This window comes from Natrix helvetica (genome assembly GCF_964273705.1).
Source record: "Natrix helvetica genome assembly, chromosome: 2".
In the NCBI taxonomy this organism is placed as follows: Eukaryota; Metazoa; Chordata; class Lepidosauria; order Squamata; family Natricidae; genus Natrix; species Natrix helvetica.
In genome coordinates, this window is record NC_138552.1 from 195,872,561 (window position 1) to 195,891,531 (window position 18,971).

General features: G+C 35.5%; 1 protein-coding gene across 8 annotated transcripts in view; it reads right to left on the reverse strand.

Annotated features, from left to right (window-relative positions):
- PTPRK (protein tyrosine phosphatase receptor type K) overlaps window positions 1-18,971 on the reverse strand; it is a 415,019-nt gene that overhangs the window by 17,777 nt on the left and 378,271 nt on the right. For 4 of the 8 annotated variants that reach the window (XM_081941536.1, XM_081941531.1, XM_081941534.1 and 1 more), the window contains 8 exons: window positions 14,456-14,640; window positions 12,101-12,188; window positions 10,614-10,690; window positions 7,688-7,724; window positions 6,099-6,196; window positions 5,388-5,504; window positions 3,114-3,268; window positions 400-535 (listed from right to left, as the gene is read on the reverse strand). In XM_081941536.1, coding sequence (XP_081797662.1) covers window positions 400-535; window positions 3,114-3,268; window positions 5,388-5,504; window positions 6,099-6,196; window positions 7,688-7,724; window positions 10,614-10,690; window positions 12,101-12,188; window positions 14,456-14,640 — 893 coding nt within the window. Of the gene's footprint in view, window positions 1-399; window positions 536-3,098; window positions 3,269-5,387; window positions 5,505-6,098; window positions 6,197-7,687; window positions 7,725-10,613; window positions 10,691-12,100; window positions 12,189-14,455; window positions 14,641-14,943; window positions 16,077-18,971 lie in introns of those variants that run through there. The other 4 variants (XM_081941530.1, XM_081941529.1, XM_081941532.1 and 1 more) reach the window with 2 other exon arrangements.

Sequence of the window (18,971 nt, forward strand, 5' to 3'; positions counted from 1 at the left end):
ACAGTTTCCATGTAAATGTATTCCGAGCATATATACAAACACACAGATGACCCTCAATACAACGTTTTAAGGAGAGAAGCTTTGAAATATATGAAGAGGATGGATGCTTGGAAAGGGAATAAACAAAGGTCAGTTTTATCTTCTTTTCCACCTCCACAAAATGATCTGTCTTGCTCTCTATTCACATTCTTTATTTAGCTCAGGGGTGTCCAAACTTCGGAACTTTAAGACTTGTGGACTTCAACTCCCAGAATTCCCCAGCCAGCATGGCTGGCTGGGGAATTCTGGCAGTTGAAGTCCACAAGTCTTAAAGTTCCCAAGTTTGAACACCCCTGATTTAGCTGGTCTTGAACCAGTTGCACATGAGAATTGGACCATTGATCCAGAGCAGCACAATACCTCTGTCTGTACCATATTGATACGTCGTGAACGTAAGGCTTTGACACAGTTGTAGATGTCTACAACACCTTCTCTTTCTGCCATGTCTAACATGATGTCAATTACAATGTAGCATCCGGTTCGTCCAGCTCCAGCACTAGAGTAAATCAGAAAACATACATATTTTTTTTAAAAAAATACAAGCATCCCAAATAAATCAGAAATCTAATGCCTAATGAAACATCTGTTTTGTATTTTCTTAAAATCCAGTATTTTACTTTGTGAAATAGGAATTGTTTTTGGCTAAAGTAAAGACATAATTAGATAGGCATTTTTAGTGTTATTGATGAACATACTGTAATTACTTTGCAAAGCAGAAAAAAAATATTGGGCTTAGAATTGGTTAAGTGAGACATATTGATATTACTTTTACAGTTTACTTGTACTGTTCTCATTTCTCTCTGTTAAAGTGACACAGACATTTCCAGTGGAAATCTTTTGAATAAGTTTTCAACAAGGATAACTTATTCATAAAATATTCAATAAGTTGATTCTGAGAGTAGTAATTAAAAAGGCTGATTTCTGTTTTGCTTTGTTCGCTCATTTATTTATAGCATGCATTTCATTATGGGACCAATTCTATTTTTATAAAAAAATCTCTCTAAACTTCTACCCTTTCGAAAGAGATTGCATCTGATCAGAGTTTTGTTTTCCAACAGCCATTCCTATGTAAAACTGTGGCATATCTTTAGCTAAATTCATAATTCGTAGAGTTTAAAGGTACCATTTAGCTCATTGTCTGGTTCCATATCCTCATCAAAATCAAGTTGCTTCAACGCTATCATTTAGGGAAGCAAATTATCCTTCTGGGGAATTAGTTCCACCTTCAAGCCAGGGGTGGTATTCACTTACCTCCCCTACTGGTTCATAAATGTGAGCACGCACTTTGGTGCATTCACTTTTGGCAAAAAAAGGTCCTAAATGGGATGCCATTGAGGTGGGGTGGGTGGGCATGGCCATCCACGATTTTCGCCACCGGTCGAACCGGTGGAATACCACCTCTGCTTTAAGCTGTCCTGACCATGAGAGATGTTTTTCCTAACACCATTTACTATTATTCCATGCCTTCCTATCCAGAACAAAAGATAAAGTACAGTATTGATGTTCTGTGTGATGTCCTTTTAGGTATTTGAAGGGATATGTGATAGTTCTTAGTTTTTCCTCTTCAAAGCAAAGCAAAACTTTCCATCTCGCTAGGACTTAGTTTCTAGATCCTGTAAAAGTTGGTTTTCATTCAGTGAAAAGTCAGCAATTTGATATCAGATCAGGCCATTAGTGAAACAAGAAACAGATGGAAATGTTATCTCCTACTAAAAACAGCTTTGCTTCTTGGCAAAAGAAATCTGAACACAGGTTGATATAAACAGAATTTGTATTTGATATTCAGCACTCCTGGGAATTATTTCATAATGGCTTCATGTTTTTTGCTATAGCCAACCTACTCTCAGACTTCATGTTCTGGGAAATAAATTTCCACAGGGTTTTGCCTTGTTAATCAAGAAAATGCTGACAGTCCACAGATCCTTATTGTCCCATATTTTTTTTTCATCTGAATCCTCCTTCTCAGTCTAGGTTATATTTGATTTGTTTTTTTTCTGAATGAGAGCTTTGATTAACCAATTTCCATTCAGTTGTTTCCAACCAATTTCTTTAAACATTTATTTAATTTTCTTTATCTAGACCATAACATTTTGATAAGCATCCTCTACACCTCCATGTCATTATAGAAAATGTCAATATATACATGTCTAGAATGGAAGTATGTGACATCTCATTTGATACTTCCTTCTAGGTTAATGAGGAGCATTATTTGAACATGGTTTTAAGCCAGCTAGCAATCTACTTAACACTTGTAACACTTAACACTTATATTTAGCTTAATAACCAAAATATGAAGGCTATTTACTGCATTACAGTAAATGTATTCATTAAATAAGTTAGTCTAGTATATAAGATCAGACTGGCAAAACTCATTTGTTAAATTCTATGTTTTTTTTTAAAAAAACATCCAAGCATGTGATACTACAAAGGTCTTGCAACGAAGTTAAAATAAGGGAAGGAAATAATAAAACATAGTATTGTTTATTATTACCTGCAGAGGAATATGTTAATTCCTCCTCTGCAGGTAATAATAATTATTAGCAGAGGAATATGTTAATACTTTTCATAAGCAAGTTATAGGTCTTGCAATGTAGGATAAAAAGTAGCAATGAGAGAAAATATTTAATTTATTTTATATAATTACTTATAAGTTTAGATTCACTAATAACTTATATATTTCTTATTTTGAATTATTTCCCTACTTATTAAGAAGTAAAACTGTTGTTTATATAGACTATTTTATGTAGTCTATAAAAACAAACAACTGCCAACCTCAAGTTCATAATACTGTAATTTACTATAGATTGAGACTTCCCAGGTTGGGACACTGATCTAAAGCACCTTATGCTTTAGTAGTATTCAAAACAGGCCAGATAACTTTAGAACACAGAAACTAAATCAGACATTATTGGAAATTAGATCATGGAGTTATCTGTCAAAAGAGTCAGTTGGAAATAATAAGTCAAGCCATCTGATCCATTCACCTTATATCACACCACAACACGTCACAAAACTTGACAGATCATGCACACATCAAGAATGATAGAAAATGCATCTACCTCTTTTCTACACACCTGCAATGCACAACAATAGGCCCAGCACTTGGGGGATTAGATTGTTTTACACGGCGTATAAATGAAAGAAGGCCTGTTGCATTGTAAGGTACTCCATGATCAGGCCAGCCAGTAAAATGGAACTGTTTAACTTCACGGATTTCATTGTAACCTCTCTGTCAAAATGGAAAATGATAACAAGAGTATTTTTCTTTCATCTCATGAGTTTATGGTAAGTTAGAAAGAAAAGTTTAGTCTTTAAAGAAATAGTCCAGAAGTCTACATTAATGTGAAAGTAGCTCTTATGATCCCATTGAAACAGAGTGATCACTAAAACAATTTAAAGTTTTGATATACCCTTATGTCTAACTAAAGTGGAACAATGACGTGTATACAGGTGAGTAAGATATCATGAAGGGAGAGAAACATACTTAAGATTGGAAACTGGAATCAAAAATACAATGGTCTAGTTCCATGAATCATAAAAGCTTGCTATAGTTTCTGCTATTTGAGTTCCTTGACAAAAACCTCAAGCTTGTGTAGTCCTGTTTTACAGTTATAAAGAAACCAGAAACATATGTGAAGGAAACCACTGGTGACAAGACCAGAATTAAAACTTTCCTTTACAAACCAGCAAATTTTAAACCAGACTTCCCCAAAGAGCAAGGGCGAGAAATAAGGGAATCGTATCTCAGTCCTAAAATAGCACATCAAGCTGGTGAAGGCTAACTTAAGCATCTGAAACTCCCCAATTTCAATGAATAAAGAGCTTGTGGTTTGGGAATGGAGGTTCTTCTTGTGGAGAAATCTTGCTTCCTTTTAAGTCTGAATAAGACATATAAAAAGTGGCTTAATTCATAATCCATTTTCTATAAATGATTACAGGATTATAAACATAGGAACAATATTCATGTGACTATAATGCAACTTTTTTGGTACTGAAATTATAAGGAACCAACCATATAGTATATAAATGAAGACTAATTAAGATATGTATTAATATTATTAATTAAAATTATTTGCTGTCCATCTCACCCAAGGAAACTCTGGATGGCTTACAAGTTAAAACCAATGAATAAAGACAAATATACATATAGCAATAAAATTATAAGTTATGGTAAAAATATGAAGAGGGAGAGAACAAAGTGTGCAGGAGTTAAGGTGGGATTTTCTATTAATCCAGAGGTAGGTTCCTACTGGTTTGGAACAGTTCCGCCGAATAGGAAGTAACTTGGCCAGACATGTGACCATACCCGTTCTATCCTGGGTGGCACCATCTTTATTTTCTGTTCTGCACATGCACAGAACAATCTTCATTGAAAAAATGTACTTTCCCCTCCTTTTTTAATGGTGTGCGCGTGCCAGTCCCAGAAGGCTGTTTCTTTGCAAAAATAGTTTTTGCCTTCCCCCAGCCTCCAGAAGCAATCTGCAGGCTTCGGCAGGGCTGGGGGAAGGGAGTGATGTCAAATTGGCCATGCCCACTCAGTCACACGCCTCCCCCATCTAGTCACACCCACCAAACCGGTAGTAAAATTTTTTGAAACCCACCCCAGAATTAACCCATCAACCACGTCCGGTGTGGCACTCTCCCACTGGGGCCCCAAGCCAATTGGCAAAGCCAGGTTTTCAGGCCCTTAGGGAAGGTCAGTAGGGGGAAATAGATTTTACTCCGGAGGTGGGGTGGGGTATGTTCCAAAGATCAGGAGCCTTTGTATGTATGTATAATAGATAGATAAGCTAGATAGATGGGATCACTAAACTTTTGCATGTTGTGTGTTTATTTAGCATGTTGAATATGTCAGACATTATTCTCAGATACATGTTTGAACTGATAGCAAAATACTTCAAAGCATTTTGTTTTTTTGTGAAATAACAAGACATAAAATATGACCAAGAAAATTAGTTTGATAATAAAATTAATAGACATGTGAGACACTGCTTCTACAATGAAAAAAATAAGAGGGAAATTAAATTGACAGAGATGTGAATAGAAAACAACATCACGTCATCACATTGCCATCACGTAACATATCCGGAATTTTTTCTCTTTTGCTAAACTGGGGGTGGGGGTGGCCGCATCTGGCCCATGGGCTGTGAGTTTGACACCCCTGATTTAAACAGCTTAGGCATAGCAGAATGAGTGTGTTACAGCTCAGGTGTTGTAAGTACTATAGTGGTAGGCTGATTAAAGAATGGCTTGGATATATTACATAAATCTTACTGGTTATCATAAAGTAATAAATTTACAGCAATTTTCAATTAAATAACAGGAAGCTCTAATCCAGAAATATTTACCCTTTCAAGGGTGAATGTCCTGACAACGTATTCTGCAAGTGGTTCCACTTCCACACAAGCAACTTTGAAGTCCCCATAAACTTCCGTGTCATCAGGCCAATACTTGTAGCACTTAACCTACGATCAACAGGATAGAAATATTTCTCAAACAAAGAAACCTTATGAATCACTGGATCATGCACAACACATCATTGTTTTTATTTAGTGGTAGATTGTATCTCATAAATGGAAATATGGGGGTGGAATGGTGAAACAATAAGGGTGGAATAAGCATTTTAAAATGCCTATCAATATAATAACCATATATTTCTTAGTTTATGCATTATGACCTTGCTTTCATATTATTAAAGATTACCCATTCGTTTTTACTTACACTCAATTGTTTTGCTTTTACTTTTAATTGTAAAGGAAAATATATCATCTAAAGAATTATTTGACTTTTTCTGCTGTCTCAAATGAATGGATTAGAGGATAAAAAAGTTTGGTGCTTTTAAGAATGGTACAACAAAAGAGGAGGCATTGGAAAACTGAAAAGTTGTTTATATTAAATGTTTTTCACTTAATTCTCTATTTGCTTCTAGAAGGTGGATAACTCATTAGTACTACAGGTATTAAATATTGGCATTTGTTCTTCCTCTCTTTGCTTCTGTTTTACTTGGCAATGGAACTACAAAATTTAATGTGGTTTGGAGTTTCTAAGGAGATACTTACCCGACCCACTTCAACTAAATTTGTAACCATAACAATGCAGGCTGACTGTTCTTGCCATATCATTCTCCAGAAATCATAGACTGTCTCATGCACTGGACCTGGCAAAGAAAATGCTTATAAATGAATTTTTAAAGAATCCTATAAAGCTACTATCTTTAAAATAGCTGTCAGGTATTGAAGGCAGGTATGAATGATTTCAGTAATCTTTTAAAAACTTCTCCACATTAATAATTAGTATTGAAATATCTCACCAAAACCAGGTTATTCGTTTTTTTTAAAAAACCAAAATAAAAACGAAGCTACTGCAGCTGCTTTAGTGCAAAAAAACAAAAAATAACCACCCCAAAACAAAGCCCAATATCTGAGAATTAATGGAATTTTTGAATGGGCTCATTAACACTTGGAAAATCATACTGTTCAGGTTGTGTAATGTACCTACCCTGTTTCCCTGAAAATAAGACCTCCCCAGATAATAAGCCCAATTGGGATTTTGAGCACATGCGCTAAAATATGCCTTTCCCCCCAAATAAGCCTTCCCTGAAAATATGGCAACATAGCAGCAGCCATGAGGTGACCACGCTCGCCACCTCCTGCACCTCAAAAATAATAAGACCTTTCCGAAAATAAAGCCAAGTGCTTATTTCGGGGGGAGGGGGGGTGTCAAAAAAAATAAGACCCTGTCTTACTTTCGGGGAAACACAGGTATCAGTAACTCTTTAAATCAGCTTAATCTTTTCCAATGAGAACTTATACTACTGGAAAAGAACACAATTTTTTTTGTATACTTTGAAGAAGCATTGCACAGCCCTAAAGATTATCACAATATTTATTATTTGACTTAATTGTCTGTTACCATCATTTATTATAAGCCAACAAGCATTCTGTCTTATTTCCATGTTGGAAAAATATGAGAATTGTTGGGTGTGAAATAAGCCTAGATTTGTGTTGGCCCTCCATTTTGAATGTTGGTACTCATGTATCATAAGTCTTGTTTTTATTAGCTCTTGTTAATATTTCTTTCTTATAGGCAAATTTTTTTTTTAGGATTATTGATATCAGTCATTGTGCCTTAAATCCTGGTTCAAGAACAATATTCTGCTTCTGAATAACCACAACCAGGAGAGAGCTATTGTTCACATGTCCTGTATTTGCCAAGGTGCTTGGTTGGCTACCATGGATAAAAGATACTGGATAGCATCAGAGACCAAGGTTCCTTTTCTGTAGGGCATGGAGCTTCTTTCCAAGATCACACCACTGAAATTGAACAGGATCCCTCCCCACTGCAATTCTTTACCCATTTTTGGTGGAAAATTAACTGAATAAAACAGGCATGCTAATTAATTTATAACCCAAACTTGTCAGAAATTAAATAATGCCTACTTATGTTATCTTTGAACAGTCATTTTTGATAGTAGCAGTATATAAATGCTATTAACAAACAAGACTCTCTCTCACCAAATTCACAAAAATAGAAATTAAACTTTTCTCTCTTTTTTATCTGTATTGGTGATATAGACATCCAAAGGAGCACTTTGGAAAATCATGCCTAACGTCTTTATTTCAATGTCTTTATTTCCACAAACTCTTACCTTGGGTTGCAATGTAGTGACTTGGTCTCTGGTATCCCTATAAAAACAAATATAGGTTGATTTTTAAAACAGTATGTAAGTTTTAAAAATCAAACCAAATATGGAAAATGAAGGCATACCAAAATATTCCTAGACACTCTTTACAACTAGGCTGGTAGTGGCTAATCCAATCAACCATATTCAACAATGTAGTTTCAACCATTTCCAGAACATCAAAGTGCATTGTTGGATGTGAAAGAAGACCAGCTGATTTCAAAATGTTATTTTTGGACAATGGTACTTAGAACCAAACGAAAAGTTCCTGTAAACGTATACTGTGTACATCAAAATGAAGTGGTTCATTGTTTCCTAATCATTCTGTTTTTTGAAATCCATAACTGTTGTCATTTATTGAATTTCAAATTTGTTTTTGGTTCTAATTCAGTAAAACTGTAAAATTGTTCTAAGCACCTATGAGATTTGCCTTCACTTAAAAATACAGATTGACAAAGTTTTGTTCGTTATTTTAAATATTAAGCACAAAACAACCAAGCCATTAGCAAAAGCTTTCACTATGAATGCACCAGAAAAAAAATGGAGCCATAATGAGTAAGCAGAATGGCTGAACATTAGAGCTGGACAATGTATATGCGTGTACAGATTGCAAATCTACATGCAATGCTGCAATTTTGTGCAATTACATAAAGCAAAGTTTAGAATTTAAGAAATTGTGTGTACACATAATTTAAAGATGGACACACATATACTGTATGTGCCATTACTGAACTTTCTCTACAGTACAATTATGAAATGCAGGGAAGGATTCCATATACATATATTTTAAAAAAAGGATTTGTTGATCTCTTAGCTAAAATCAAGTAAACAAGAATCAATCATGATTGGTTAATTATTAGAATGTGAAACAAGAAAAAATATTACTGGATCGTATGAATATTATTTCACTGTTTTTGCTAATTATATGATAGAATTTTGGGAAGGCAAGGAATTAGTCTTGTTAGCGTAACAAATAACTATGGTATTGGCACATGTAAACATGCTATCCTCAGTGATTCTATGGCTTAAATGTAGGATTAGAAGCAGCATTGTATAATTTTCATGTATTAAACACATTGCATTCAGTTGGTCAAAGGAACACAGTTATTATGAAAAAGAATCCCCAAAGATGCCTTATTGACAAATGCATTTATAAAGCAATATATATAAAACATTGCTTCTTCAGTTTTTCCATCACTTTTTACTCAGTTTGACAGGAAATACATCTTTTTTTGATAGATGTTTAAAATAAAGAGAAATCTTTGGGAATTATGGATTTGGTATAGTACTGCAAATATTAACTTTGTTTTGAGAGCCGATGGCATTGAAATGCTTATTACTTGCCACTAATGCTCCTACCAGCCTGTGGCTTCCTTGTTTTTTAACATCCAAAACAAGTCCCATAATAACCTGAGATTTTCAGAAAAAAACAGAGAGTTGTGTGTTGTACCTGTGCAGTGATCTGTATTTAAACAGAAAATGTGATTTGGAGTACAGATGCATGTCATATCTGTTGGACATACCATGAACTAATATATACCAACTTTAAGGTCCAGCTGACTAGTGGCACCCATTAAAATCAAGATTGCTGCACAACTATAGTATCTAAGACAAAATGCAAGTCAGGATTCTTGGGCAAAAATCCTACAAAATTCTAGATCAACCTGAGAATGCACTACACAACAGGGAGAGAAAACATTTTCTTGCAGAGAAATGAAACCCTCAAGGAGTTAGATGACAGCTTTCAGCAGAATCCTGAAATAAAATCGAGGCCTTATAAACACAGAGCAATATTGTTCTCTAACTCATAATCTTGCACATGCATTCATTCAAATTATCAGGAACGTAGCTATGAAATCCCTTTTATTAAAATTATTGGTGGGTGTATCCCCTGAGTGATCACTGCTCTATTCATGTAATGGCACCCGTCTAGAAAACTATTTTCTAAGTACACCAGTCCTGATGACACACATTAGATATTTTGAAATTCTGCACTGAATTAGATTATCAAAAAAATATAAGCCTTGACTACAGTTTAGGAAAATATTATTCCATTATAGCTTTCATGGTCACATATGTTCATTTGTATTTGTCCAAAACTGTAAGCTTCAGTACCATTTTTAACTCATTATTATTATTATTTCATTTTTATTGCAAGTGGAGGATTCTTGTCTTGTGTTAGAAATATGAGGGTCAAGGATTAGTAGGAGGAGCAACACTGCTCAAATGAATTCCTTTTGAGAACAGGAGACAACTCTAGCCCTCCCTTTATCCCTTCCAGGCCATCAGTAGTTTTCTTTTCAAGAGCAACACACTATATTCTATTATCCAGCTTCTCACACAAAAATAATGGAATACAAAATAAAAATTACTAAACAATGCAAAAAAAGAGTAATAAAAGAAGCAAAAATGAGTCTTGTAAGGATTAGGTTTTATTGACTTAGCTAATGATTTTCATGATCACTGTAAAAGACTAAGGATATTTTTAAAATGTAGGTAAAAGAAAAAGAAAAAGAGCACAAAGGAACATTAAAAAGACTAGATATATAAATGAAATTCATTAATGAGGCATGCACATATATCTAGTAATAAAAATTAGAACAGTAAAGCAACTGAGAATGTTCACTATATTAAATAGTCATAACAGGATGCTGTTATTCACATATAGTGGTACTTACATCCCTGTACAGCCAAATCTACAGCCCAAATCAAAGTCAGATGTGAAAGAAAGCACAACAATGTCAGTGAGTACTAGGACGGAGGACAAGGAAAAGTGTACATTTTGTTCATAATATTAAGAAGGCTCTCATTCAGTTCATTGGAATTGCATGCAAAAATGTTTCACAGAGAGAAGATGGAAAGGAAAAAAAAATAAGATATACAATCTACTTACATCAATATAATTAGCATTAATGTAGTCTGAAGAAGGATCATCTTCCACAGGTTGTAATATCACCCTGGAGTGATCATCTGCAAAAAATGGGTTTCGTCTTTGGAATGATATACAGCAGAAACAAATGAGTGCGAAATGTAAAGGCTAAAGGTTCCCTTATTTGAGGAAAAAAATAGACCCCCCCATTTGACCTGCAATGCTGGCGACCCCTTCCCAGTTTGCTCAAAAATACTGGGGAAACCTCAAAGGGTATCTAAAATTGCACGGAAGGCTAAAGCCCCCCTCCCCCAAATTGTATCTACTCTGTGGAACAATTGAATGAGATGAGTGAACAGATATACACACTTTAGAACCTGCCTTGGTTTTAAATCACTAAGAGCAGAAAGTCTGCAAGAGGTCTTTCTCAATGATGACCCCAAACCAATGGAGTTTCTTTTCTAAGGGAACTATGGCCCCAATTGTAGCTACTTTTGAAACAATACTGTATGGCTCCACTCCAGCTAGAGGTATCAAGTGGGATACCAGGCAGCTGTTTTCTAGGCTCTGTGTTGCTAAATATATTTATAACTTACTTGGATTAGGGTTAAAAAAATATGACAATCAAATTTGTGAAAAAGTAAACCAGCAAGATGGTTTCTACAAGGACAAATGAAAAGTTCTTCATTTGTGTACGGGATAGGAAGATGAACCATACTGGAGGTTCACACAAGCTGAACATGAGGCAAATATATGATGGAGCTCTCAAAATAGCAAATGCAATCCTAAACTGCATCAACAGAAATATAGCATCAGAATCAAGAGAAATCATTGTTCCTCATTGTTCTCAGTTGATTAGACAACAATTACATTGTGTTTACTGGTGCATTTTAGCAAGGATACTGAGAATATGGAGCATGTCCAGAAACAAGTAACCAAAACAAAGAACCCAAAAGAAAAAACTCATGAAGAACTATTGATGGTGCTGGCCATATTTAATTCTGGTAAGGCATGACAGCTTTCTTCAATATTTGTCAGATGCCAAATTATTCACACTTGATTCAGAAGGCAGTGTGTGGAACGATGGGTTTACAAGAAAGGAGATTTTGGTTGTACATCAGGAGCAACTTCCTAATAGTAAAGCCCATTCAATAATGGGACAGACTATTTAGGGAAGTTATGGACTCTCCTTGATTGAAGAGCTTAAAAGAGAGGCTGAATGGCCATCCGTCTACATTGGTCGGAATAAATATTCTGCAAGGTCCTTTCTATGCTATGATTCTGGGAAATACAAAAAAAAATCTCTATGAATCTCTTCAGCATTGGCAGAGACAATGCTATGGAGTAGTTAAAGCAATGAATTAAGGCTAGGGAGAAATATTCCAATTTTTAACCACCAAGAAACACATCACTTACTACTGTGTAGGATGGGTAGACATAATAATAGGCTAGGTTTTGTCAATCAGCAATTGTAACACACTCGTCTTCATGATTATCTGTTTTTAACTCACATGCTATAATGTTCCCATATCTATTCTTCGTTCTGTTTTGATCCTTTTTGGCCACATCCCAAGAAGCTGATTGTCCTTCAAAGAAACTCTTTCAAAATAAAGAGATAATTTATATTTATGTTAACATTTTATTCATCCTGACACATTTTACATTAACATTGCTAGAGCATCAATTGGTTTCTTGGTTTCTTTGAGTTTGATTATTTTACTGGAGTTAGATATCAGCATATATAGCTTTTTCTAGTATAAATACATGGAAATATTCTGCCAGGCAGAAACAAACTCACTGCTGTCACTTTGAAATGTTCTAGAAAACACAAGAAGGTTTGTGGTGGGGGAAAAAAAGAATCCTAATACCCCTGTTTCTCAAATTCAGCAATTTTAAAATGCTGGATGGAGAATTCTGAGAGTTGAAGTTAACAAATCTTAACATTGTTGAGGTTGAGTAATACTGCTGATGTAAATAAAATGATTAAACTACAGTCATGCAAAAAAAATACTACTTAATTAAATAATTACAGGTAGTTCTCAACTTACAACTCTCTTATGCCTACCAATTATGGTCATAAGATGTGATAGACCCATAAAGTGGGTCACCATGTAACCAACATGGTTTTATCTTTTTACTGATGGTCATTAAGCAAATTACCATGGTCATTAAGTGGTGGGATGTTTTTTCCTCCCAAAAACTGGAAGCAAATGCCAGTTTTTAGCAAAAACATTGTAAATTGGGACCATGTGACCACTGGATGCCGCAAAAGCCTTTAAATGTGGACCAGTTGCTGAGTGCCCAAAATATGGTCACGTGACTACAAGGGGTGATGCTGATTGTCAGAACTTTGGAACTGTATTGTAATTCTCTTTTGTTGAGGGGGAGGGATGTCATAACTTTGAATGGTTGCTAAGCAACTATTCATAAGTTGAGGACTACCTGTATTTCCAGCACAATGATAAAAAGCAAATGTAGCGTTTCTTGAAGCCAACAACTGAAAATAGGTTATAAAAACATAAAACAATTTCAATTGCATAGCAAGAATATTGCATACAATAAGAGCTTGGAATCATGTAACAGTGAATTGGGGTTACTGGTAACAAGGATGTTTTTTTAAAAATAATAATAATCTCCCATGTAATTAATGGATCCATCAGGAAATATATATTGTAGTATTTATCCAGTATATTGCCTTTCTCTGTAACACAATGAATAAGCAAACAAACAAATAAAACATGTTTTTAAAAGTCATACCTGCTTCTGTTTTATGTGGATAAAGTGAATTAGTAACTCACATAGCAAAAACTAAAATCAAATGCTAAAATTTATATACAGTACATATTTCCTTTATATAAAACTAGCTGATCAACTAAGATTAAAACCAGAGTTTCTGAATCAGGATTCAGGGATCTATGTTTGGTCTAGATAGGCCATACACTTCTCATTCCAACTTGTCCAAGGTATCTCTGCATGTGACACATATACAGTACATGGCTAAATGGTCTTGCCAGAACTGTAACTCATCACCTGATGAGAACCTCTCAGTCCACCCTCTTTCTGAAGTCAGAGTTGGGGACGAGGCATAGACAAACAACTGTCCTTCTCTGTGGTTCCCCCCACCCCAAACTTTTGAATACCTTACCCCCCAGAGTTCATGGATTTAGAATATCTTAAAATACAGGTTTCCTTCCCCAATTCTTGGGAGTAGAAATTGGGAAGAAGGTTGATTTATTAACTCTTTATCTGCTGTGTTTTCTCTTTTAACACCATGCAAGTTACACAGTCTTTTAATCAGGGTAGCTATAAAAAGCTACCAATATCAATCAATCAAATAGACAAAGAAGATTAGGTTTTTTTTTCAATGTATAAATATTGATGCTGCATATAGAGCCTTCGAGGGAAACTTTTCAACAAATGACTTTTGCATGCAAGTTTTGGTTTATATAATATCCTGCATAGGAATGTTGAGGGAAAAATCTGTTCTTAAAAAGGGAATAATATCTGTATGAGGAAGGTGTGTTTTCGACACTTTTCATTCTTTGCAGCTCTCTGGTTCACATGTAATGCTTTTGAATTTTCCACTGATTCATGGCACACAGAAAATGGTCTTTTAAAAAAATGTAACCACATGAAATATTCATTTTCATGCTCTTGTAATTAAGAACACTCTCTCTCTCTCTCTCTCTCTCTCTCTCTCTCTCTCTCTCTCTCTCTCTCTCTCTCTCTCTCTCTCTCTCTCTCTCTCTCTCTCTCTCTCTCTCTCTCTCTCTCTCTCTCTCTCTCTCTTTGCAATCAAGAAGCTTTACTCTCAAAGGAACTCTCTGTTCTAGGTCAGGTAAAAAAGCAACTGATGACATTGTTACCTCATACTCTTCTTTGAAACCATAGCTGTCAGATGTTTTCATGAGATTAATATGCTGCAGCAAATCCGCTACTCTGATAGCAGGATGCAGTTGGCCAGTTTGGTAGGGGGATTCTGTTCCTTCGCAGAGATAACGAGGCACATCTAATAGACGACTTGACTCCGCTATTGCACTGTGGTTTTCATCTGTGGTTATAAGAGCCCAAAGAATGGAAGAATGTTCAGCAACAATGAAACTGAAATATTCCTGCTACAGCCCATCTTCTCATGAGCTCGTTTGAGCACTCTGCAAAGAACTGGGTGCTATTTTGGCTCTTACAAAAGAAAGCATAATCAACAAGCAGCTACCCCACGTTAATAGAAAAGAGGGAGCTTCCTCCATGTTCCCCCTCTTAAAGAAAGGCATCTCTCTCTTTGGCCTTCATCATTGACACCCCCCCCCCCCCAGCTCTGGAACAACATCCCCTTAGAGATTTGGCATGGCTCAACGGTGACTGATATTTATGAAAGTATACAAAGCAAGGTTACTTTAGAAGCCCTTTGGGGAAACGTGAATTGAGGGAGACCTTCCCTATGAATGACTGTGGGTTCTAATGCCTACTTAGCAAAGGATTTTGCTACTGTTGTGTTAAATGTTTGTGAATGTTTTTGTTTTTCAGTTCTATGCTCTTAGATCTTTTAATTATGTTAATGCATGGCAGGACTCTAAGCTATTCAGATGGTTCATAATTGGAGTTGCTATATGCAAATAAAAATAAAAATATGCATCCTCTTTATATACTTTTTAAAAAGAAGTTACGCTCAAAATGTACACTCAGAGACTTCAAATTGATTGAACTGAATTTTCAGTCTGAGTTAGAATAGACATTGGTATGTGTTGAATAAAAGCCTGATTTTGATTCATACACCGAGAAACCTGAAAGTGTTTATAATTGCAGTTCAACTTCTAAGTCCCATGATACTAACTGATTGTATAATTGCATACCACTGTTCTTTGGGTTTAGAGAGGTTTTTAACTACCACCGTGCCTCCCAATTTCTTACCGGCTGACTTAAACTTAAATATTCTGTTATCTTCATACCAGTTAATTAAATTGTAGAGAAAAACAACTTTCAGAAAAGTTGCCAATTTTTGTTTGGTTCATGACTGCAGCATTACAGTAATTCAAATATCTTTGGAAATTAATGGACTAACCTGTCTGATACAGATTGTTGAAACATCACAATAAGCAGCTTTTATTGTTATAAGTAATGGAGCATGTAAGACTTGCAGGTGCACACCTTAATTTATACATTGATTATAATGCCCTCAGAATGGCTTGGAGAGAATCATCAACATTGTTTTCTTAACACAATCAATAGGGCTTGTAGATCCTACTGCATCCCATGAATGTCTTCCACAAACCTTAACCCCAATGCATTCAATTGAAGGTTTCTTCTATACATGCCTTATTAAATTAAATTCTATACATGCCTTATTAAATTAAATTTGCGCTACAAATAAGAAGTCAAGGTCTCAATAAATACAATATTTCATATATTTTTGTCACATATAACTTAACAAAAATAATTACATGGTCAACTTTACCCTGTATTTTCTCCAATACTTACCACTTATAGGGACTGGAACACATTGAAGCATGTTAAAGCAAATAAAATAGATGAGACCCATTTAAAACCAGCTAGCTACATGTTACAAAATCGCTAAAGCAAGCTTACAAGTTCTAGAAGAATTATAATGGAGATACTGAGGTAGGTTTTTTGCCATTTTTGAAATCCTCTATACTATTTTTAATCAGCATGTTAATAGAAATACTTCAAATTATATTTCACATGCAAAATGTTTAATTAATGAAAAACAACAAGGCTAATATACTATTAGCAACCACATATATTAACTAATGTATAAGTCAAGCACAAACACCCACACTCTCTAGCTAAGGCATCTTGCTTGATATAAAGGTGAAAAAGTTAACAAAAACTAATACAGTGATGGGAATGTATTCTGAATCTATCAATCTGTCAGTTTTGCCCTAGGTTTGCTCTTTGAGGTTCTAATAGATTAACCTTTGCATGTCAAAACAATCATTTCTGCCTAGTTGGAGGTTCTGATAATGTCACGTCAAATATCAAATATAATTTAGTGCCTTACTTACTACTACTATTACTAATGTCACATCAAAGATAGTTGTTTAGTCCCTTACAACTAGAGTAAGACTCTTTCAATAAAAAGTATTAAGGAAACAACACTGAATCATCTAGTTTCATTTTTATTGATTGCTAATGGTTGCAAATTGTAAGTCATTAATTATTAAATAGCTAACGCTAAATCGTGGAGATCTGACATGAAGCTTTGGATGGCTCTTACAAGTAGAAAAGAAAACTTAGTATAGATTTCAAACTGATGGACTTATTCAGTGTTAGGTTTTTAGAAGGATGTTTTTACAGGTTTTAGAAGGAAACAAGAGGAAGGAATGAAGTTGTTAAAACCATCTAAGATATTCTTATACAGAGTCTCCATGGTGGCTATATCATTTAGTATACCTTTCAGCTTGATCTGTTCTTAGAAAAGTATTAAGACACTAAATGATTCATGATTCTTATTATTTATATTCATTTTATTTAAAGGGCATAGTCCTTCCTATTGCACTTAGGTTGAAGGTATGTATCATCACAATATTCATTAGCTTTCTAAAAATATACAGATCCTTGAACTGCCCAGAATGCCTTGGGACGAATGTTTGTTCTGCTCCTGGAAAATGTCTTTGATACCAGTGGTATCCTTCTGGATTGCTTGCTTCAGATGGGGTTGATATACCACATAATCATTTTATTTGGCTAGATATGAATGATAGATTGGTATACTAATCATAGGGTTCAATCTTGACTCCCATGCTGCTTACGATCTACAATGAGCCACAAGTTGAGACTGTTTGGAGAATGCCACCACATCTCACATTATTTTAACTCCTGAAAATATAAATTTTCCTGCCATGTACCTACAGAGCAGTGACGGTCTAAAATAACTTCACACCACAATCACTAATTAGCTCCATGCTATCATTTTTAAAAAAAGAATGGAGTATGTTCTGCAGAAGGGAAGTTATGTCATCAAGCAACCATACCAGATGGACTACATAATATTCTTTTACTGTGGGGAGAACCTCAGTTGCTCTAAGCTGGCAGGCCGAGGTTTGCAGTGGAATACAAAGTGGTGAGGGAGACAATCACAAATATGGGCAGATCTGAAATTTTTATTTTTACCCACAGAATTTCAGAGGAGGCTTTAGAACTACGTTAAATTAATTGTAAGATTTCCACCACAGTTTTATGAGGGGTTTTGTTCCCCTCCCAAATACTAAAAGAAAGGCCATCATTTTTCAGAAATAGTAGTTTGATTGATTGGTTCCAAAAACCACATAAATGAGCTAAGGAATGTTTGCACCCCGGCTATAGTTTACTAATCCTTATCTTAAGACAGAACCAGATCTATAGGTATGCAAGCATAAATAAATATTCATGAATGCTGCCACTGGCTAAGCTGTAAAATTACAACGCTAACAATGTGTGTCAGGATGTGAAAAGCTTTTCAGTCAGTATTTTAGAAAATGGGTATTTAACGGATGCTGTAGATATTGCTGAACTACAAGTCCCAAGATCCAATGTTTCTGGCTAGAGTTCTCAGAGTTCTTTTAGTACCACATCTGGTGGAACTGCATATTGCGCACCTATCTTTCAGCTCCTGAAAATTCTTGCTTACACTAGTTTATTGTTGGAAAATGAAACCTATACAGCAGTGGTGAAATTCAATTTTTTTACTACCAGTTCTGTGGGAGTGGCTTGGTGGGCGTGGCAGGGGAAGGATACTGCAAAATCTCCATTCCCATCCCACTCTGGAGCCAGCCAGAGCTGGTATTTGCCGAACTACTCAAAATTTCCGCTACCGGTTCTCCAGAACCTGTCCGAAGCTGCTGGATTTCATCCCTGCTATACAGGTAGCTTTTGACTTACAATCAACTATTTAGTGACATTTGAAGTTACTACGGCATTGGAAAAAGTGACAAGTGGTCATCACACTTATGACCCATTACCACATCCCCAAGGTCATGTGATCCAAGTTGGGGGTACTTGGCAACTGGCATGTATTTGTAATGGTTGCAGTATCCTGAGGCCATGTGATCATCTTTTATGACCGTAAAAGCTGGACCACGAGCTTCACCCATCAACTGCAGTGATTCACTTAAAACCATAGCAAAAATGCCGTAAATCAGGTGTGACTCACTTAACAACCATCTTGCTTAACAAGGGAGATTCTGATCCTAATTGTGGTCTAAATCAAGGACTACCTGTAGTTGAATATAGCAATAGCACTTAGACTTATATACTGCTTCACAGTACTTTACAGCCCTCTCTAAGTGATTTACAGAGTCAGTATATTGCCCCCAACAATCTGGGTCCTCATTTTACTGATTACGGAAGGATGGAAGTCTGAGTCAACCTTGAGTCGGTCAGAATCTA